The 22,250-nt window shown below is 44.0% G+C and overlaps 1 protein-coding gene across 29 annotated transcripts in view; it reads left to right on the top strand.

Annotated features, from left to right (window-relative positions):
- BEND7 (BEN domain containing 7) overlaps positions 1-22,250 on the top strand; it is a 146,732-nt gene that overhangs the window by 1,778 nt on the left and 122,704 nt on the right. For 28 of the 29 annotated variants that reach the window (XR_008491912.2, XR_008491911.2, XR_010127393.1 and 25 more), the window contains exon 2: positions 1,003-1,086. The exons of the other annotated variant lie outside the window; for it this stretch is intronic. Coding sequence is in view for 24 of the 28 variants with exons in the window: in XM_063669568.1 (XP_063525638.1) it covers positions 1,003-1,086 (84 nt within the window). In the remaining 4 variants the exon portion in view is untranslated. The remainder of the gene's footprint in view (positions 1-1,002; positions 1,087-22,250) is intronic. 29 annotated transcript variants of the gene reach the window in all.

Genomic DNA, 22,250 nt, shown 5'->3' with positions numbered 1-22,250 from the left:
CATCTGTGTTGATTACTCAGTTACTTGGACTTTTAAAAGTCTCTGTCTGGGTGATTGCCCTGTTGGTGCTATCTGATTCATTCAGGAATGTAGGCTGCTTTCTTATTGATGACCTCAGAGAACTTAACGGCTTTATCTTAAAAGTGAGAGTAGTTTTGTTGACTTTGTCCTGTGAGGTCTAAGGCCAGAGAAAGGGGACTAGGTGTTAAGGAGGAACCTCTGTTTTCATGCCTAAGTGACCCTGCTTTTCAAAAATAGAAGCAAAAGTGCAGTAGCCTCCATAGAGAAGCTTGTAAAATATTGTATTTTAAACTTTGACTGACATAGCAAGTTTTTCCTTTTTTCTTTTTCTTTTTCTTTTAATTATAGGTCTGATTCTTCTCTTTCTCTGCAGGTGCAGTTTTAGAAAATAAACTGTTGCATATTAAATAAAGTGCAGTAGCTGAATGCGAAAGAGTCACTTGTGTGAAAGATGAAAATCTTGCTTTCTTATCCAAATCATACTACATTTCAAATAACAAATCAGTATTTTTCATGTATGCTTGCCTTTAAGCTGCTTAAAGGCTGAGATTTTCTGGGTAAACTGAGAAAATTAGAGTGCTGGCTAACTTTAAAGCATACTGTTGATATGCTGGTGAAAATGGGTTGTGAAGAGAAATTTGGAAACCTCCCCTGCTCTATGATTGGGCAAACATACTTGCCACCTCAAAGAAAAAAAGCCTAAAAAATGGCATCTGTGGGTACAATTTACCGTGAAAATGGTGTGATCAAGCAAAGCTGTCTTCTAAAGCCAGAGTAATCTTTCAAGTTTGCGTACTCCAGAATAAGCAAAGTTTTAGGAATTATTATTGACTACAAATTCTGTGATTAGTTCAGTTCTCAAAAAGTTTATTTATAAATTATAGAGTATACATACTAAATAGAATGAGATTCTAGACTTGACTGCTTATTCCTATCTTGAGGTCTTTAGGATTCTAATTTTTGGTTGTTTTCTCATGCCAGATTATCACCATGAGGTGTATAAGATCCCAGAATTCAGCAACGATGTTAATGGGGAGGCCAAAGAGACACAACCCATTTTTTTAGGTAGGTTCCTATGTCAATTAATATCTCAGCAAAACATCGTGGCCATTTGCAATTAGGGGGAAAAAAGGAAATTGTTCAGGAACGGGAAATGTCTGCCATTGCTTAATGTATGACATTCTTTTCAAGACCTTTTATTTTACAGATTGCCAATACATCCCTTATTAACATTGCTAAAAGTTGTAATTTCAGACATAAATGTTTATTAGTGTCTACACACAGTGCTAATTATCACTCACTCACAGAGCCAGATGCTGACTGTGCAGTTTTGTGGCTGTGCGCTCACCCCATTTACATTGCATATTCGCTGGCATGCTTCACTGGCAATAGTTTGTGTAATTGGGGTATTACATCTTTGACATCTGGATAACAGAAATTCAATTTCCAGGAAGCTGCTATTTGTTTGGTTTTGCTTCTGCCTTGGGTGGGATAGAGGATTAATGTGCTGTCTTACTACAATGTCCCTTCACCTTTGTGGCCCAGTTGCTAATCCTGCCATGACAAAATTAAATGAAATCTACAGCCAAAAAGCATAAGGAAAATAAAAGTGTGATTGTCTGCCTAACCAGCTCTTGATAGTGCTAGTTATCATCAAGCAGCTCCTCATTTTCCTGACTTTGTGCTCCTTTCACACCAGCATTTTGGGATAGGGGGAACAGCGTGCTTTCCTCTTACCATCGTTGTTCCCAGCTCATGTCAGGGACGAGCAGAGCTAAAGCAGCATTTCCGAGACTTTCCAGCAAGTGTAGCTGCATGATGGGTGGGTAGGTAGCCACAAACATTGCCATCTTTTCCATGTGCAGTGTTGGCGCAAATACTGTGCAGGAAAGACTTTGGATGTGCAGTTTTTTATTTGCACACCATCAGCCAAAAATGAAACCATGTAGGATTTTGCCTCTGAGAGTGAAGTACCCATAAGGTCAGGGTGGAGAGTAGATGGTGGCGTTTGGCCTCAACCTTGTCCATCTTGGACCTCTGCAATCCCAGGTAGCAGGTTGAGGGCCCAGCACTGCACAGCAAGGAAGCAGAACATGAGAGGGGTCAGAGCGAGAGCGATTACAAGGAAAGCCACAATTACCCCATCAAGGGGGACTTCAGGTAGCAGGACTGCTGCTCAGACCCAGTGTGGGTCAGCCTTCAAACGAAGCTCTCACCAGGATCTCTCTGGTTTTGCTTTGAGGGATAGAAAGGGTGGGTCGGGATGCATTGGGAAGAAGTCAAATATTAATATATACTTTAAGAGGAAAAATAGGAGGGAAATGTCAGCATTTCTTACATGAGCGATCATTGATGGCACATGGATCTTTCTGCTGAGGGAAAGAATATCACTGGGGCCAGCGCTGCTCCCAGTACCTGTTTACTGTTAAGAGAGCTAGGAGCCAAAAGGTTAATAATCAAGTGAAATGCTGTGGTCCAGAAAGAGAATATTCTTGGATTCTAGTCTTTCCAGTCCCCTAAACTTGGTCAGTTGGAATTCTTTTTTTTTTTTTTTTTTGAGACAGAGTTTCATTCTTATTATCCAGGCTGGAGTACAATGGCACGATCTCGGCTCACTGCAACCCCTGCCTCCCAGGTTCAGGCAATTCTCCTGCCTCAGCCTCCCAAGTAGCTGGGATTACAGGCACCTGCCACCACGCTTGGCTAATTTTTTGTATTTTTAGTAGAGACAGAGTTTCACCATGTTGGCCAGGCTGGTCTCAAACTCCTGACCTCAGGTGATCCACCTGCCTCAGCCTCCCAAAGTGCTAGGATTACAGGCGTGAGCCACCGTGCCTGGCTGGTCAGTTGGAATTCTGTATTATCAAAGTAACCACTCTATATAGCCATTTGAAATAACGAATTTACCCTTTAGTAGAACATTTACGTTCACCATACAAATGGAACATCATGTCCTTGATTTAGTTCTCCAGCAAGGCAGGCTTTCCCACGCTTTCTGCTGTGTACTACTAGAAAAGTGGTAAGGTCACTACGAAGGAAGTGAATTGTAAGGATAAGAGAGGGGAAGCTGAAGAGCAACAGGATGCTAGTGCCCAGGATTCAGTAAGCTGATTCAGTAAGAGATGATAGATGTTGTTGCTTTTCTTCTTCCTAGTCCAAGTTGAGGAAGATGCAGGAATTCCAATGAAAGACCAGGCTTGAGATAGATACGCTTTCAAAGTGGTTGCTCCAGAAGGCCTTCAACATCAAGAGACAAAAGATTGAACAGCCTGGGAGTGTGCTGTGGGTTATTTTCAATCTTTTGCTCATTCTTGGGTCATCATGTAGTTGGTTCCCAAATAACATTTTTATTTTGTGATCTCTAGGTCAGTTAAGAAAAAATAACAGAAACTGTCACAGAAACATGATTTCTGGAGCAATTGAGAATAGTTACTGATGGCATCTGAGAGTAGGAATTTTTTGTTGACAGTGTTATAGTTTATAGTTTTATGGTTACACTTTTCAAAACATAAAGATTTCAATTATGTTTATTTTCTAAATTGCTAAAGCCTGTCCATAAAGATGTAGAATTATATGGGAAGCTTATGACATCCAAGGGGGTTTGGTACCAAAATACTAGAACTCTTTCCCCTATAACAAAGTACTGACACACTGTCCCAGGGATGGTCTATAGGATTTTCTACATTCAAACATATGTGTTCCCTGTAATACTATCTGCATCTATAAGATCAAAGTTTATGTTTTAGGTGAAAAAGAGTCTTCTAGAATGTGGCAGAGGTTCTCGCATCAAGTCTACTTCTCTAGAACATTTTTAGGCTGTTAATGAATGTAGTGCATCTCACATGGTAGGGTAGCTCAGTAGCGTAAATGGCTTGGCCTCCTGCTTTAGGAATTACTCACATATTTTTAATTGGATAATAGGGTCAGAAGACGTTACTTTACCCGTGGACATTGACTTTCTCAAGCTTACTGTGATGGGACTACAATGAAGATTTAAGCACTGTTTGAGGGAAAACAGTTCTCTTAAATCAGTTCAGCCAGTGTCTTTATGAGAAAATACTCCGAACTCAGCACTTTTCTGGAATGGGAGTGGGGTCAGAGATAGTCACAGAAATGGATAGGACAGGGACCTTGTTCTCGGGGATTCAGATCCAGCTGGGGAGGAGACAGGACAAATTCAGGAAACAGGGAGCAGCATTCAGCAATCGTAAGAGCTACAGTTGTGTGAGCACTTAACTGTGTGCAGGGCAGCACATTGAGCACTTTACATAAAAGACCTGATTTGCTCTTTGCAGCATGTCTGTACAAGTTATCGTCAACCCCATTTTGTAGATGAGCCTAGAGATGTCGAGGTGACCTGCCCAAGGTCTCTCAAGTAGGAAGTGCCACAGGTGGGGTTCCAGTGCAGGTCTGCCTGAGCTTTGAACACTCCACTTAACCGCCTCTCTGTGAACAGTAACTAAATGACAAATGTGAATGATCAGGGCAACAGCAAATGCAGAGTTGGAAGGGGTAGAGGGGAGGGCTCTGCAAAGCAGAGATGTTGAACTACAGGAAAGATTCGCTCCTGTATTTCTCCTCCCTGGAGAATATTCCAGGTGGGAAGGGTGAGGGAGCCACCAATAAACATCATTATAGCTCGACCATGAGTGTTGCACTCATGGTTTAGAAAGTGCTTTCACATCTGTTTTCTCGGGATTTTTACCATATACCTGTGGGGTAGTTAGGACAGATATAATGATTCCTATAATGATGGGAACCGAAGCTCAGTTACCTGACCTGCTCATGAATAGCAGAGGCCGGAGTAAACCCAGCCCTCAGTAAACTCAGGCCTCCTCTCAAAAGATCTTTCCACTCTGCGCTGTGGAGCCAGGCGAAGCCAAGGCTCATGGAGGAGGCCTTAGCTGCTAGCAGGACACTTTTAGAAGGATTTTAATGAGACAGTTAATTTGTTATTCATAGCAGTAATGCAAATATAAAATGAAGTCTCTTTTCACACATTGGATTTTGGGTTAGATTTATCATAGTATGTACATTTGAAACGTTTATTTGTCAGGTGTTCAGTCTCATTCATTTATTCATTCAACAGAAATTCATTGCGCTCCGTTTACATCCATGCTAAGCCCTGTTCTAGTTATTCTTTTTAATATTCGGTTCAGTTATTCAGCTTTCCATAGATGAAGCACACAGTGCGGCAGCCATGCCAGCTGAGCAGGGTCGACATCTCTGAAACTCTGAAATCTGTTTTCAGTGGCTTTCTTGATGACAGCTGCCCCCACTAGAGTCCCCAGAATCTCCTCAAAGAGGACACACTGGAACAATTGCTGTGCACTTTTACAAGTTAGAGAGTTTTCTCCCAGCCACGACATCATTCCCCTCCCTGGAGGACTCGGCAGGTCCGTTTGTAAAATGAAGGAGGTCTTCACGTGGAGTCAGGTGGCCTGGGTCCCACCCTGGTTCTTGGTTGGTTTCTAAAGGCTTGGGAGCTGAGCCCCTGCTCCCAAGAGAAAGAAGGGTCTAGTGTGTCACTTAATACCTGGGGCAGGAGTTGCAACCTCAGAGGAAATGAAGGGCCAAGGGGGAAAAGTGGAACCCCAAAATCCCAGTATGTGGAAGCAAGTGCTTCCCCTCTGTTCCTCCCCCACAAAAGCTCCACCTTCAGCACCCTGGCCCCACTGTGTCCTTGTGTCCCTGTGCTCTTTCTTGTCAGTCCTCTCCTTTTTTGGTAGTGGAGTGAATGACCAGGAGTGTCTCTTGGGGTTAGGTACGTGGCCGGTAATAGTGAGTGTTATTTACCCAGAGCTTGCTGTGTGTCAGCACTATGTAAAGGACTTTGTAAATGTTATCCCATTAATTGTCCCAAGAAATGTGTTGTTTTTCCCTCTTTATGGATGAAGAATTTGAGGAGTTCACAGAGTTACTCAGTGCCAGAGCCAGGATGCAAGCCAGGGTCTGCCTGTCTCCAAAGCAAGCCCTTAACCGCATGGCAGCCTTTGTTCAAACGTGCTCCCAAGCGGAACCCCCAGTATGTCCAGCAGATCAAAGGGGAGCAGAGCTGCTTGAAAAAAGGTCGAGGAGACCCAGAGCGCCTTACGTGCGTTTCACATTCCTCTGTGGGCCTCTGCAGAATGTTAGGGCGCCCCCAGTCACTGTTTTAAAACTCCTGGTCTAGACAGTTCCCAGGGCTTCATACAGCACCTGATTTGTCTGATTATACTCTAGGACCGAAAAATGGCTTCGAAAACAATTGCAAGCAAAGTCAAAGTTTGGAGAGCCTCTTGAGGGAACTTAAATACCGATGGCTTCTTTCAATTTATGTGCACATATACATATGTTTCGGTAGCTGTGGATGCAGAACTTGGTCGTTCTCATGTATGACTTGTTGCCTAAAGTCTGGGAGGCATTTGTAGTTAGGCCATCCGGGCACTCCATCTCTCATTTAGTTTCTACTGCAGCTACACTGTGAGGTTGGTGTTGGGTCGGTCTCATGTTTTACAAATGGGAACCTCAACTCAGGGATGAAAGTGATTTGCCCAAGGCTACATGGTCATTAGTAGCTGACCACACTTTCCAGTGGGGTCTCCTGACATCCACTTCTGAGTTCTTCACCTTGTCAGAGCTGCCACAACTCCTTGCTCCAATCTGCCCACATGGGCTGATCTCAGTACGTAACTTCTCACCCTTTCTCTTGCTTAGAGACTTCAGCTGCCTTGTCCTGGGTTCTAGAATCAAGGCAAAGCCCTTCACTGAGTGTTTAGTATGCACGGTCTGACCTGACCACATCTGCATCTCCCTGTCCGCAGCTTTCATGTAACCGCCTTCCCTTGAGCCAACTGGCTTCCTAAAGCAGGACTTCCAGGTGCAGAGGGGGCACCACAGGGCGAAGGAATGGGGTGGGCAGGAGCTATGGCCTGGGAAAGCCCCTCCTGCTTGGAAGAAAGGAGCTAGGGCTTGTTTACTGTCTCCCCTGTGTGCTGGGCACATCCGAACTTTATGTCATTTAACACTGAGACCAGCTCTGAGAAGGTATTGTCATTTCTACTTTTATACGAGAAAAATGGGCCTTTAGAACTGTTAATGTACGTAAGGTCATAGAACTAGGAGACAAGAGCCTGGATCTGGAATTTGGACATGGCCTGGCCACAATCTTTCCACTGTGCCATGCTGCCTTGGAGGAGTGAGGCCCCGCTCTCCTCTCCCGTTCAGTTCTCTGTCTGTTTCTAAACCACCTTTCCAGCCTTCTCTTGCTCTTCACCCTCACTGAAAACGTGTGCTGTGTCAAACTGGTCACATCATTCCCTCCTAAAGCACCTTCCTGTTCTCATCTCTGCCACTTCACTGTGCCTCCTTCTCCATCCTAGCCTCCTACCATTCCTTACCCCATTTCCAAACTCCTTCTAGTAAAATCCTGTCTCTCCTATCGGTTTTTAAAGCCCAATTCAAATATTACCTTGGCCTGTAAGCCTTCTCAGTTTACACAGCGTAGCAGAGAGAAGTTGGATTTAGAGTCAGAAAACCTTGCTTTGAATCTCAGGCTCCAGTTCTAACACCTTGGATAACACTCTTGAGGGGTTTTCCTCATTTTCTGCAATAGAAGAATAACGTTGGCCCTCCTGACGCACATGTGAAATCCTGTATGGTAAAACGCTTTTTCAAACTGGAAAACACTGTATTTGTGTTTTTATTACCCCATTCTCCCTCCTCCCAGATTTAGGAGTTATCTTTTCTTTTTTTTCTTTCTTTCTTTTTTTTTTTTTTTTTTTTTTTTGAGACGGTGTCTCACTTTGTTGCCCAGGCTGGAGTGCAGTGGCGCCATCTCGGCTCACTGCAAGCTCTGCCTCCCGGGTTCACGCCATTCTCCTGCCTCAGCCTCCCGAGTAGCTGGGACTACAGGCGCCCGCCACCATGCCCGGCTAATTTTTTTGTATTTTTTTTAGTAGAGATGGGGTTTCACCGTGTTAGCCAGGATGGTCTCGATCTCCTGACCTCGTGATCCACCTGCCTCAGCCTCCCAAAGTGCTGGGATTACAGGCGTGAGCCACCGCGCCCAGCCTAGGAGTTATCTATTCTTCGGATCACTTGGGCACTAAGTAATAACATTACTCTTTTCTGACACTTACCTTGTGATGCCTAATATTTACTGATTTTTGTGTGTGGCTTTATTGTGCTCAAGTCACCCTGCAGATCCTCCCCCGAAACTTAACAGCTGCCACATTGAAATGTGGTTGTTTATTTTCAGGACTCTCCTAATCGCTCCTAATGTAAATTGTCAGATCCTAGAGGGCAAGTGTGACCTGAATTCATTTTGGATCCTTTGAGAACATAGCACAATGCTGTATCCGTAATAGGTACTCTGCTGATAGGTCCTCAGATATGTGATTTAAATGCATGAATATATTGGACACTGTCGTTAGGACTCTGAAGATTTATTGTAAAGTATACTGCTATATTGAGATTTTAGAGACATTTAGTGAGCCAAACTAAAAGATGCCTCATTTAACTTTAAGCTTCTGTAACATACTAGAGTAGAAATTTGGGATTTCTGATGTTGATTTGTGAGATACAACTTCTTTTTTCAAATCTAGAAGAGACCGAAAAGGAGAACTCACATATGAAAGCCAGTGACATGTTGGAAACCAAAATTGGAAAATCACATTTGTTCTGCTTGTTCCTTATTCTGCTCTAACACAGGTACAGCTTTAGAAAGGTGCTTAAAGATAGCGCTGGCCCGTCTGTAAACTGATGTTGACATTGTTGACTTCTCAGATTTCACATGAAGCAAGCTTTTCTGCCTTAATTTAAGGACATAAAGCCATTTATTAAAGATCACACCAACAAACCTTAGTGCCTGTCGCGTGTCTGAGGGAGTTGGGCCCCTGCACACAGCCACCCAAGTTGTACCTGCCCAAGGGGGCCCTGTGAGGGGCCAGTGGGGCTGACATGCAGCCTGCAGCCTGCTCGCCACGGCCCGCGTGGGGGCAGCAGCTGTCCTGAGGAAAAGCCACCTCTTTGTGTTTCTCAGGAAGGCTCCTTGTGGTTCAGCAACTGCCCTGTAAATGAAAAGTGTGATATATTGTGGTCTTTTACTTTTCTTACACTGGTCATGACCAAATCATTGAAAAAAATGATAAATTCACGAAGGGTAGAATCTAAGGAAACATGTTGACATGACAGCCTCCCTGTCATGTCATGTCGACATGACAGCCTCCCTGTGATTTTGTTTTCGGAGGAAAATCATATGGCCATCTATACGGTGAAATAAGGATTTTGAACCAGTGTGTTTTGCATCTCAAAGTTAAAAATAGACCTGGGATGTTGGCGCGAGAAGTCTGTTATCCTTATAAGTAGCAGATTATCGGAGAGAAAGTGACCTGGACAGCAGTGCCTCAGCAGTAGCAGGGGAGCGGGGCTGGCGAAGGGCAGAAACCTGAACCTGCAGCCATTGCTATCCACGCAGTGCCTTTCGGCTCCTGAGAGTATTGTGTGCAACTTGGGCTGCCCCTCTGCCTGAAATTCTTTTCCATTTTTCTGAGACAGAGTCTCACACTGTTGCCCTGGCTGGAGTGCAGTGGTGTGATCATAGCTTACCAAAGCCTCCAACTCCTGGGCTCAAGGTACTTAGCTTCCCAGGTAGCTGGGACTTCAGGCGTGCACCACTATGCCCAGCTAATTTTTTTATTTTTTGTAGAGACAGCGTCTCCCTCTGTTGCCCTGGCTGGTCTTGAACTCCTGGCCTCAAGCAGTCCTCCAGCCTTGGCCTCCCATGGTGCTGGGATTATAGGTGTGATGCTTGAAATTCTTTATCATCTAAGTGCACCCAAACTCCCTAGCATGACAGCTGAGACCCTGCATGAACTGCCCCTGTCTACTTCTTCGAGCTGATTCCTGACATTCCCCCCTTGCCTCCATGTGCAGCAGCCATACCAGACCACTTTTCATTCCTGCAGCATCTCTCCTTCCTTATGTTTTAGGCTGTGCACTTCCTCACCTCATTGACATGCTTACCACTCTTCTGCAAAAAAAAATTCTACAAAAAAATACAAAAATTAGCCAGGTGTCATGGTGCATACCTGTAGTCCCAACTACTCAGGAGGCTGAGGTGGGAGGATCAGATGAGCCCAGTGGGTGGAAGTTGCAGTGAGCTGAGATAGCACCATTGCACTCCAGCCTGGGCAACAAGTGAGATCCTGTCTCAAAAAAAAAAAAAAAAGCCACCAGAAAACTCCAATAGGGCAACAAATGCTTGCTTGATTTATTTGTTCTGCTTCTTTCTTAAAGAATATAACCAGATATTCCAATCAAGACTTATTTTTTGTATGGTCACATATATCTTCAACGGACACTGAGAAATACAGTCTTTTACTTAAACATTTAAATATAATGGTCTTTGGCACTGGAAATCCAAAAGCCTCCTTTGGTATCAACTCTTCAAAGCCTGTATGTATCCTGCTGTCATCTAGCCTGATCTCTTTGCATTTTTGTTTGCAGAACAGTGTCTGGCACATTCTAGGAAATATCATAAGTATTTGTTAAATAAACTTCTTTTTCCTTTGAGTTAGTCTTGCTCTGTCGCCGAGACTGGAGTGCAGTGGCGCGATCTCGGCTCACTGCATCCTTCGCCGCCAGGTTCAAGCGATTCTCCTGCCTCAGCCTTCCGAGTAGCTGGGACTATAGGTGCGTGCCACCACGCCTGGCTAGTTTTTGTATTTTTAGTGGAGACGGGGTTTCACCATGTTGGCCAGGCAGGTCTTGAACTCATGACTTCAAGCGATCTGCCCGCCTTGGCCTCCCAAACTGCTGGAATTACCAGCGTGAGCCACCGCGCCCAGCCTATTTTCTATTTTAATAGGTAGCAATCTCCCTCCTTTAAAGTCTAACTGTGACATAGGATGCACTCCTGTGCCCCTGTGTGTCACCAGCCTCCACGCCACCCCCGGGCCTCGCAGACTCATGTGGCACAAGGGACAGCGCCCCTGGAATCTTGCAACACTGGGGCCCTGGCATGTGCTCTGCCGGCCTCTTTGCCTAGAGTGACCTCGACTACCTTTGCCTCCATGATCTTTTATTTATCCTTCCAGTCTCAGTTTGAATTCCTTCGGGGCAAGACTCTGAGTGTTCAATGCTGTATTCCTATTGTAGTATTCCTTGGCGCAGAGTAGACTCTGAATAACTATTCTTGAATAAATGAATGAGTTCCATGTTAAACCATGTTAAAAGGTAATGTGCCTCCAATTATCAGTAGATCAGAGTGGGACGATTGATTGAGATGAGGCCGTTTCCTTGTGCAGGATTATCCCATGCAGCGCATGAAGTCTTCATCGCACTCTCCACATGTTGGCAGCGTAAACGTACATCAATGTTGATAGCACCTACAACATAATGGCCCACCTACACATTGTGTCCATCAAATGCACTCTCTACGAATGTAAGCTACAGCATGGTCCTTAGCAGGCCAGGGTTGTGGGATCAGTCATCCTGAAGGCAATTTGACTTTAAACAGGAAAAAAACTATTCCATTGCCATCAACTGAACATGCCTCCCTCGTCCATTGTCTCACAGATGCCAGGATGAAGGGGGAGCGGATGAGAGGCTGTGCTGAACATTTCGGCCGCATGACCATAGTTAGGAGAGAGAGGTCAAAGGGCACATTCCACTGGGGGTCAGGTTACTGTGCCTCATTTCTCTACAAAGGATAGCTTATCGCACGCATATTTCATAATATGTTTTCAAATCATTACAAAGTTGAGACAGATTTTCTTTCAGTATTCCATACAACCAATATCCTTGTAAATAAGAATCCGTAAAATTGTTTCTTAGTATTGCATTTTTTTCAAACATGCAGAAATATACCGTGTTATTCAGATTCCAAGGGGTTTACAATGTTTTTTACTTGAAATCAAATTTTATATCTGAAAGGTTAATGGAGAAAACTAATTATACTGCTATCTGGTAACCAAATGTGTGATGAGACATTTGTCTCTGTAATTAACAGCAAGGAACTTTTATAGTTCCATAAAATCGAATGCTACATAGAGTATTCTGTGAGCATTTGTTTGGCCGAGGTGTCCAAAACAGAGATGTTTATGGATGATATAAACTTGAGCTGAAATGTAATGCAGGTGTCTGTGTCTCTCGCAGCATTTCTCATTGTTGAAATGGAAGCCAAAAGATTAATACCTTTACATTATCATGATAAAATAAGTGATGTGTTCTTGGAACAGTGGAACGCTACATAAGTTACTCAGTAATTCCAAGAATTTATTCTGTTCCAGGAATAATATCCTTAACAATTTATTTTTACAGAAAAAGTTGATGCAGTAGAATAGACTATGAAGTTGCTTGCATGGTGAATGGAATTATATCTCAAGTATGACTTTACACCTACATTGGAAATGTAAAGAACCCCACAAAAGCGCAAGGTTCAGGTACCTCTTAAAAGTAAAAAGTCAGGAGATGGAAAAGTTAAGATTCCTCTGTTGCATTAACTCATTTTCATTGCACATAGATAATTTTTTCGATTACTAGCAAGACTTTAATGGGTACCTTAATATGCACAGCATGCAATGTGCCTGAGCAGTTGCTGCAGGAATATTAGCTTTAGTGTTTCTCTACAAGTTCAGTGTTCCTCTTTTTAACTCTCCGCTGGGAGGGAGAGCCTGGTGCTGGCACACGATAGAGCAGGGTGGCCCAGGTCCGACCCAACTTCCCCGGTTTACTTGATCATTCTGGACAGGCAGCTTTGTCTTCCCATTTGTCGAGGCAGGGGCAACTGAATTTCCCACCCGTCATCTGCGATGAACTGGGAAGAAGATGGAGATCAGACATGTCCCTCGGGGAAGGCTTTGATGGGAAGATGTGGCCGAATTTAGGCACCAAATGGCCTCTGCTTGCCACCCCGCTGCACACTACAGAAAGAAGGAGAACTGCACAGATGCCTCCGATGTGGGTTTATCTCTTGCACATCAGTGGTGGTGTTTTTCCGTCAGCTTTCCTCAACCATATCTTCTCGTCATATCTGTTATTAGAATTGACATTAATATATTCATATTGTAGATATTTATTGACGCCACTATGCCAGGCTGGGAGGTTATAGAACCCACTAGGTTGTGATAAGAGAAATTAAGGATTCTGTGGGAACATGGGACAGGAGCCCTCCCAGGCCTGGGCGGCCCTTGAGAAAATGACCTTGAAACTGAGACCTGAAGGGCCAATCTGGTGTTGGGGCTGAAGACACAGAAGGGGCGGCATGTGGGGACCAGCTTCTGAGACACAGGAAAAGGCCTTCGGCAGGGCCAGGGCTGCACAGACAGTCGCTTCTTGGATTCTGATTGAATTGTCCTGAATGGAGTCCTGGGCACTTTTATTTTTTAAAAGTTGCCGCAGTGATTCTCATGTGCAGCCAGACCCAAGAGCCAGACACCACCCTAGAATAGGAGAAATGTGGCAGGAGTCAGCGCTGGAGCAACGGCAAGGAGGCCCGGCCTCTCGGGTTGCTCCCGCTCCATCCTGGGGATATTGGCACTCCGTGGAGGTCCGCGGTGTAACTCGATTTGCATTTTTGAAAGATCACTCTAGCTTCAGGGTGGAATAGAATGGGAGGGGAGCAATCCTGAAGGCTTGTGGCAGTAGCCCCATCGAGTGATACCAAGAATGGGGTGGTGGTGGGGAGAAGCAGTAGAATTCTAAAGTAATTTAGAAGTTACAAGAAGCAGGACTTGGTGACTAATCAGCTGTGGGAGGGAGGGGAAGAGGAATAACAGGTTTTTGGCTCAGACAGCTGAGTTGGCCCATTTACTAAGGCTAGGGGATGGTCGTGATAAAATAACATTTTTAGACATGATGTTAAGGTTGCTTTTGAGATGTCCAGGTGAGGCTATCTGGTAAGCAATTGGATGTATGGCTCTGGAGCCTTGAGGTGGAATCTGGGCTGGAGTCCTCTTGTACAGATAGTCAGTGGAACCAGGAGAGAGGACGGTGAATCCAGGAAGAGTATGGAGGGCGAGAAGACTGCCTAGGCCTGCGTCCTAAAACTGTGGACACTGAAGGCAATGTTTTGCACACCAGTGGTTGTGACCTGTAAGTAGGTCATGATATCAATTTAGTGGATTCTCACTGACACTACAACAGTAACAATAGCAATAAGAAGAAGAAGAAAGAAATAGATTAGAATAGAAAACATCAAAGTACACTGCATGCAGGAAAGACAAATTCCTCACACTGTTGTTAAGAGTTGTGTGCATGGTATACATATCTGTATGTGTGTTCTAGGTCATCGTGAAAAATGTATTTTTTGCTGTGAACCATGGTCAGAAAAGTTTGGAAGACACTGATTTAAGTTACTGTTGCCTTAGCCCTAGAGATTTCCCACGAGACTCACTCAGGGAAGGCTGCCATTCTCCAGGTCCCTTGGGCCCCGAGTTATCCAAATCCCTTGAGATCCTTGGAAGAGAAAAGCCGTTGTGAATGTGATCTGTTTGTCATCATTATTAATAATATTTACATTGAAAATGAAATTGTGCAATAGCATGTGTGTTTAACTCAGAATATTTTAAAAATGTAAATGACTGAAGAAATATAATCCAGATGGTACTTAATGATGTTCATACTTAACTGATCCATGAGGTAGATGTGGAATTAACATCTCAGGAAGGAGGGGAGATTTGCATTTCTTTGTCAAGACTCTCGTAGAAGTTTTCCAAGAGCAGAGGATCAGCATTTCAACTTATATTGAAAAGGGCGTCTCTTTGCAAATAGTAAATTGTGAACATTTTCTTGTTGAATGAAGGCAAGACTTGTGTTACTGTAGGAATTCAGAAGCAGCTCTTAATCTACAATCTTGTTCTGTTTTTCTTACATGTATTGTCAGCCTTTGGAGACTTTTGCTGTGTGTTTCATAGAATCGTGAACACAGACTTTTATTTCACTTTTCTGAAGTTTTCATCTTTGGCTTTTGTAGAACTAATAGGCTTCACATGGACCAAGTTTCCAGTTTGTTTTTTTCTAAGAGACAGGATCTCACTACGTTGTCCAGGCTGGAGTGCAGAGGCTGTTAAGAGGCGTGGTTGTAGCATACTGCAGCCTTAAACTCCTGGGCTCAAGTGATCCTCCTGTCTCAGCCTCCCAAGTACAAATTTCCAATTTAAAAGGAAATAGCCTCATTCTTCTTAATTTTAGCAGTGCAACTAAGTCAGAATCTGTAAAGATGGTTTGGTCCAGTGATTTCCTTGTTTCCACCATGTGTGCTAACATTCCGAGGTAGTTAAGGTACCAGCTAGTTCACACGGCACCCACGTCTTGTGACAGCTCCCTGGACACCGGCTTGATAGTCTCATGAATGGAGTCCTTCCTGCCATTCAGCTAGTTCCTTGAGCAGCTCGGTAGAGCAGTGCAGCACAGGGACCTGGAGGCTTGATGCATCCAATGCAGATCTCTCACCTCACAGTCTCTGCATCTCCTGGGTAAAATGTATACGTCAGTGCTCGAACCTCTTAGCTTGGTGTCAGGATTCAATGTAGGCAGGGTGCTTACCAGAGGCCTGGTACATACTAAGTGTTCTGTAAGTGGTATTCATAGCTTTAACGCTCCTTCCCTTAAATACATCCAAATTCCTTTTAAGGATACATGACTTGTAATGAGTTTCGAGAGAAAGTGGCCTTAGCGTGTATTCCAGGGATTACAAAACATGCCACACCCCAGCATCTCCCTGCTTGACTTTTCTTGCTGCCATCTAGCTGCTGGTGAGTCAGTCGTTCCTGCCCAATTTCACTGTGATGTTTTCAGGTCCACAGCTACATCTACCAGTTGCCTTATACCCAGCTTGAGAATACCACAAGGAAAAGTTTGTAAATAATTCTTCTAGATCATTTTGCCTTCAAAACAGTCATATATATTCATTTTGAAACCATTTTTTAAAGAATTTATAAAGCCAAAAACAAAATAAAAAGTAAAAGATCCCAGCTGGTCTGAAGTTAGTGAGTTACCTCAATTGATTGTTCACAGTGAGTTGTAGGTCAAACTCCTTCTACTGTTTCCCCTTCTCACTAATACACTTGACTAGTTATTTGGGGTTTTGGGGTTGTTGTTTCTTTTGAGACAGAGTCTCACTCTGTTGCCCAGGCTGGAGTGCAGTGGCGGGATCTCAGCTCACGGCAACCTCCGCCTTCTGGGTTCAAGCGATTCTCCTGCCTCAGCTTCCTGACTAGCTGGGATTACAGGCGCCCACCACCACACCCAGCTAATTTTCGTATTTTTTAAGTAGGGATGGGGTTTCACCATGTTGGCCAGGCTGGCATTGAACACCTAACCTCCAGTGATCCGTCCACCTCAGCCTCCCAAAGTGCTGGGATTATAGGCGTGAGCCACTGTGCCCGGCCCTTGATTAGTTTTTTTTTTTTTAATCCAATCACACTCTCCAGTGATAACCACTATTACCAGTAGAGGTGTGCGTGAAATGTGTGTGCGTGTCACAGAAAAAGAAAATAGAATTATGCTATATAACGTGTTGCAACTTTTTTCACTTAACCTAATCTTTATTTATTTCACCCATATTGACTGCCTGTTTGGAGCCAGGCAGATTTAGCCCCTAGTTATCCTGTAGTGAATGAGATGATCATGATCTCCTTCCTTGAAGCTAATAATTTGTCTTTCACATACTTCGAAATGACTCTAGAAGGGTCTGTTTCACTCTTTACAGATATGAAATGATATAATTTCGTTCTACTGCTGTACCATAATTCATTTATCTAATGTTCTGTTGATAAATGTTTACATTGTTCCCAATATTTCCCTTGTAAAATGATGCTGTAGTGAACATTCATAGGTAGTTGTTGGAATATTTCTGTAGCATCAATTTTGGGGAGTGGAATTGCCATATTTTGCCCCAAAAAGGTTTTGCCAAATTACATCCCTACCAACAGCATATGAGAGTCACTGTGACCCTCAGCTATCACCAAAAATGGGCTTTTTGAATCTATAATTACATAGAAAGGAAAAGAATTTTATGTTAATTTTCATTACATTAATAATTAGGGAGATAAGATACTTAAAATATTTATTGATCATTTTTTCCTCTTGTGAATTACATGTTCATGTCCTTTGCCCATTTTTCCATCATTAGTATTCATCATCTTCTTTATTGATTTATAAGACCTCTTCCATGCATTTGAGATTTAACTCTTTGACTTGATTATTCTTGAATATTACTCGAAGTGGTGGTTTCAGACCTAGTTGCTTAATGTTAGATGCAGTTACTCATCAGGGAACACTGGACAGCCATGCTATATTGATTATAAAATAAAACTTCACTTTCCACAATATAAGAACATTTGGAGGAGAGACAAGTAGACAAAAATCTTCGGATTCACTGGGTAGTTCTAACTGTCCTATTGCTCTTACAAAAACCTTCATTGATCTCCTGTCACTTTGAGGATAAAGTCAAAGTGTCAGGGTCCTTTTGTTTTTGACTTTGCCCCATTCATTGCCTTAACTCCAGCTAAGTTCGCTGATTCGCCATTGCCCACTTCACTTCTCTCTGCCCTCAAGCTTTGTTCAGTGCTGTTCTCTTTTCTTCCCTCCCCAAAGTGCCCGTGGAAATGCTGGTGTTGTTTATTGACCACCTCCAGTCTTGCCATCTTTGTGAGGTGTAGTCCTCCCAGGGTAAAATGTTCTCTTTCTCTCTGTAATTCCTGAAACACTTGTCACTTACACGATTTCTAAGGCATTGATCATGCGTTCCTTTAGTTTTGTCTGTTCAGTCACGGACACTGTAACTGTGCTCCTAGGAAGTGTAGCTGGCGACGCTGAAGAGCCTGACTCGCAGGCACCAGCCCTTGCCTCTGGGATGGGCCAGCCCACCCACCCCTGGCCTTGCTTTTCAGCTGCCAAACGTGTAACTGTGGGTGCCCAGTGCTGGGGCCCAGGGTCCGTAGGAAGCTGCACATCTTGGTGGGTAGAAGATTGTTATAAAATTAAATGCAAAAACAAGGAGAGTATAGGACAGTACTTGCATTTACTTTTAAGAGAAAACATAAGGACGTCTAAGAAAATTGTTTGTTCCTTATTGTCCTCCTAGGACTGTGCGCCCAAACTTCTCATAGATACTTAATCTTCTTTGGCTTTCTGTGTTCTTTGAGGGAAAAGTTTGAGAAGCCGTGTGATAGCTCATTTTGCACAGCTGTTTCTTGCTTCATTTCCTGGTATTTCTTTGCTCTTTTTGACCCTAAATGCCCATCTCAAGCCCTTTGTGCCTTTTTTGGCTTTCAGTACGTGTTTTCCCGCTAGGATCCTTGGCGTTCCTTCTTGGTACCTGTCCTGGCTTCACATCTTCAGCCATGATTACAAGGTGCTCCTGCCCCCTGGCTGGGGTTGAGCCCCGTGCCGCTTAGGCCTGCCCGTCCATCAGAAGAGTGCCATTATACGCTTAGAGCTGTGTACACACTCTTTTGTCTCCTGTGCTAGGCTGTAAACTCCTGAAGGGAAGAGACTGTGTATTATATTTCTTTTTTTTTTTCGGTCACATTGTGTCTCAGTAGTAGTACAATAAATATTTATCAAGTGGATGAGTGAACCTGATAGTATGTCAACAGATTTAAAAGGATCTTAGCTATCCTTTAAATGTAAATGTCATGTATACATTGGGCTGCTTAATTATTTTCTATCTGTAGTTCTCAGCTGAACAGGACCCTCAAGCACGTGGAGATATATTTGTGTCTAGATACTCCTTTTCATGGTATTTGATTCATCCAATTAAATGATTCTGTGGCCACTTTTTGGTCTTTTTCCGTGGCATTCAGCCTATGCAGTGTGGAATCCCTGGAGTTCTTGAGCATCCTCCAAGGGCGGCTTCAGGAATTGGGTTCTGGCGCAGTCTCCTCAGCCGAGCTTTGCTCTTCTTTCTTTATTGGGGTTCCACTTTAGATGGCACTTGGAAGAAAAAGGACTTGTTTGGAAAACCCTTGCCCTGTTCCACAGACTGATGCTTTTCACACCGTTTTTTGCTGAGTTCGACTCCCAGTCTTGTGTGTCCCTCATAAACATGGCTGTTGTCCCTGCAGGCTGCCAGCCAGGACCTTGATAGCATCTGCATGTTAATGGGGTCTGGAAAGAGGTGCACAGGGTCCGCTTCAGATTCCTCTTCTTTCAGCTCACTTGTGGAGGTTGTGTGGAGAGCTGCCTGCAGGCCTGAAGGCCCTGGCTCCGTGCTCCCACCTGTCTCCCATTTGACAGGCAGCCCATCAGTCTATCCACAGCATGGCTCCGTGCCAACCTCTACAAGTTTTTAAGAGGAAATGTTTTGGACCATTTAGTATAATCCTGGTCATCTTATTATTTCTCACTGATAAACTCTTTCTGTTTAACATGCCATTACCCACCCCATGAAAAATGCAAGGAGTTTTAAAGCATTTTTCTTTCAAATATGTTCACAGTATTGTGCAACCACCTCCAGAGCTTTTTCATCACCACAAACGGAGATGCATTCTCATTGTCACCTCTCCTGCAGATGCTTCTGCACTGCTTCTGGTATTTACAAACTGGAAAGTCCAGCTCTTTAAGACCATCTGTGGCCTCACCTCCAGGCTGGAAGCTGCATTTTCAGTTCATTGTTTTTCTTTTTGATGAAGAACAATGTCCTACCCATAATACTGCGTAGTATATTTAGAGATAATTAAGTCACTCAGTAGCCATTTATTTATTAGTGAAGGAACCCAACTCCCCTTCATCTTTCCTTGTTCCTTTAATCTGTTCAATTGGCTTTTTCATTATCTCCTCAAGTTTCTCAATGGACTCTTTAACATAGGACAAAACGGGACATGATAGTGTAATACTGAGTGTAGCGGTAGGATTGGACCCCATTTCCTTCAGACACCCTCAGTCCATTCTGCTCAGGTAAGTCACCGAACATGACATCCCTGAGTGATAGGTTTGAGACTGGCGCGGGAAGAGAGAATCAGTCAGTTCTGATCAAGAGGATAGTTGCCTCAGGGGATGGGAATTCAGGAGGGATAGGTTTGACTCACTTTACCAGCTTGGAATCTTATGAAGTCATATCTTTTTAAATATCTACTAATAAATGAATGTTTTGAGTTCTTTACATGCTAGATTAGTAGAAGATCTAATATCTCTCTGTAAGATGTCCTCTACCCCCCAAATTATCCATGACCCTCAGGGGCTTACTCAGTCCAGAGGGGCCAGCCTACTAATGGATAGAACCGAAATATGGCTTCATGCTCAACCTCATGCACCCGGTAGCTGCGTTTCCCATTGCCTGCTTTTATCCAAATTTTCTTCATCAAAACTAGACTCCGTATCTCCACTCCCTTGCACGCATCTTTTTCCACTTCTCCTACTGGTGTTTATATCTATTCAGTGACCCAAGCTGGAAACCTTGGGTTTATCATTCATGGATTCTTCCCGCCTCCACCCCCCGCAAATCCAGCTAATCCCAAGCCCATTTGATTAAACTTTTTCAGTGTCTCTCTCTCTCTCCATCTTTGTCCATTTCCATCCTGAAAATCCTGGTAGACTGATGTTGCCATTCACAGAGCCTTCCGTGATAACATTCTAGCCAGGTTCCTCTATGCCATACCAGTTTCACCATAATTTTGCGAGAATTGTTTTCGTATAGGATGTATCTGATTGTTTACTATCCTTATATGAAAAGAGACCTGAATCTTAAGTTACCCAGTGATACCCATTGGCTCCAGTGTACAATTCTTCTCCCTTCACACTGCATGTAGTGCCCTAGCAGGGTGGCCTCACTATGTGCTCCAGCTCCGTTGCCTGCCTCATCTCCTGTGAATCTTCAACTCCTGGCTCGCAGAACTGCTGCTTGGGAAGAGGGATGCAAGGTAATACACCTCTGTGAGCTTCTTCCAGGGGTTAAAAGAGCAATGTTTCGAGGAGCAAGAGGAAAGCCAAGTCTCCTCCACAGCCTCAAGGGAAGGGAGAATGAATAATTTTCATGCGGGGACCACAGGGAAGGCAGGATCCACAGGGAAGAGGCGGGTCTAGCTCTAGCAAGGAAGCAGAGCGTGCCATCTGCAACCAGGGGGGAAGTTTACCAAGTAGAGTTCCAGGGCACACAGTTAAAAGAGGCAGGGGTCAGTGGGCCGGGAAAACCAGGACCATTGTTTGAAGCAAGAGATCAATATAAAGGGATTCAGGTAAGAGATGTTGAGAGAGTTGGGGTACCTTTCAATTTGTACCCGATAATCTTTGTATCTCTGGAGCCTAGGAGGTGCTTGATAAATATTTGTCAAATAATTTATTTCTGATGCGTTTTCATTCTTTCCTGTTATTTGTTTACTATCTTAGTGTTGCGTTCTGGACTTCATTCTGTTTTTGATAAGCTGGGTTTTTTTAATTACTTAAGAAAGGTTTATGGAATGCCTGCTGTACATCAGTACTGGTACATCTGTAGGGCACAGACAGGGTGACTGTTACCAGGAATTTTCCTAATAAGGAGGCATATAGATGGGCACACGTGCAACTGCTCTGTTTTGGATGGAACTTTTTGAGTTTCATTATTAACTTAACTGATAGCATTGTCCTCAGCAGCCACCAGAGGCCCAGACAAGCGCCAGCAAGAGATCCACAAGCACAGGTCCCTTTGGGGCAGGCTCCCAGTCAGGGGTTGGATTGTGGGCCTTTAATGACACAAGCACAGTGTGAGAGTTTAAGAAGTTTCAGTACTTACGGACCCCGGGGGATATAGCACACCCCTGGAGGCCACACGCACGCAGGCCAGAGCGGGTGTCTGCCCCATGTGGCCTGGCAGGGGAGAGAAAGGAACCCATGGCCAGTACCTTTATTGGGTCCAGAGCGTTATCTACACAGGTTTCCTGTAGGGAGCTGTAATTCATGGGCTGAAAGCAAGCAGGCAGGGGTTGCAGGAGGTCACGCAGCGACTGAGAGGGAGTCACTGTGGCATATCTGCACAGTCCACGTGGGGTGCGAGGGCCAGCAGGCCGCATCTAGCTGTCCTATAGGGAGGTGGTCACCAGGCAGCAGTTGTATAAAGCAGTTGTCTGGATCGACCACGCTGAGGAACCGGGAGTGCAGCGAATAGAACTGGAAACTGTCAAGGGTGACAGAGCCTGGCTTCTGGAATGAAAAACTCCCACTTATATTTAAAATGGATGCCAAGGCAACACAAAATTATGAGCATTCGCTGCACTCTCTCTCGGTTTGTTACCATCTTTTATCATGATTACCTGTGAATAATCATGTTC

This window comes from Pongo pygmaeus, chromosome 8, assembly GCF_028885625.2.
Source record: "Pongo pygmaeus isolate AG05252 chromosome 8, NHGRI_mPonPyg2-v2.0_pri, whole genome shotgun sequence".
In the NCBI taxonomy this organism is placed as follows: Eukaryota; Metazoa; Chordata; class Mammalia; order Primates; family Hominidae; genus Pongo; species Pongo pygmaeus.
This window is presented reverse-complemented; position numbering and strand designations above follow the sequence as displayed.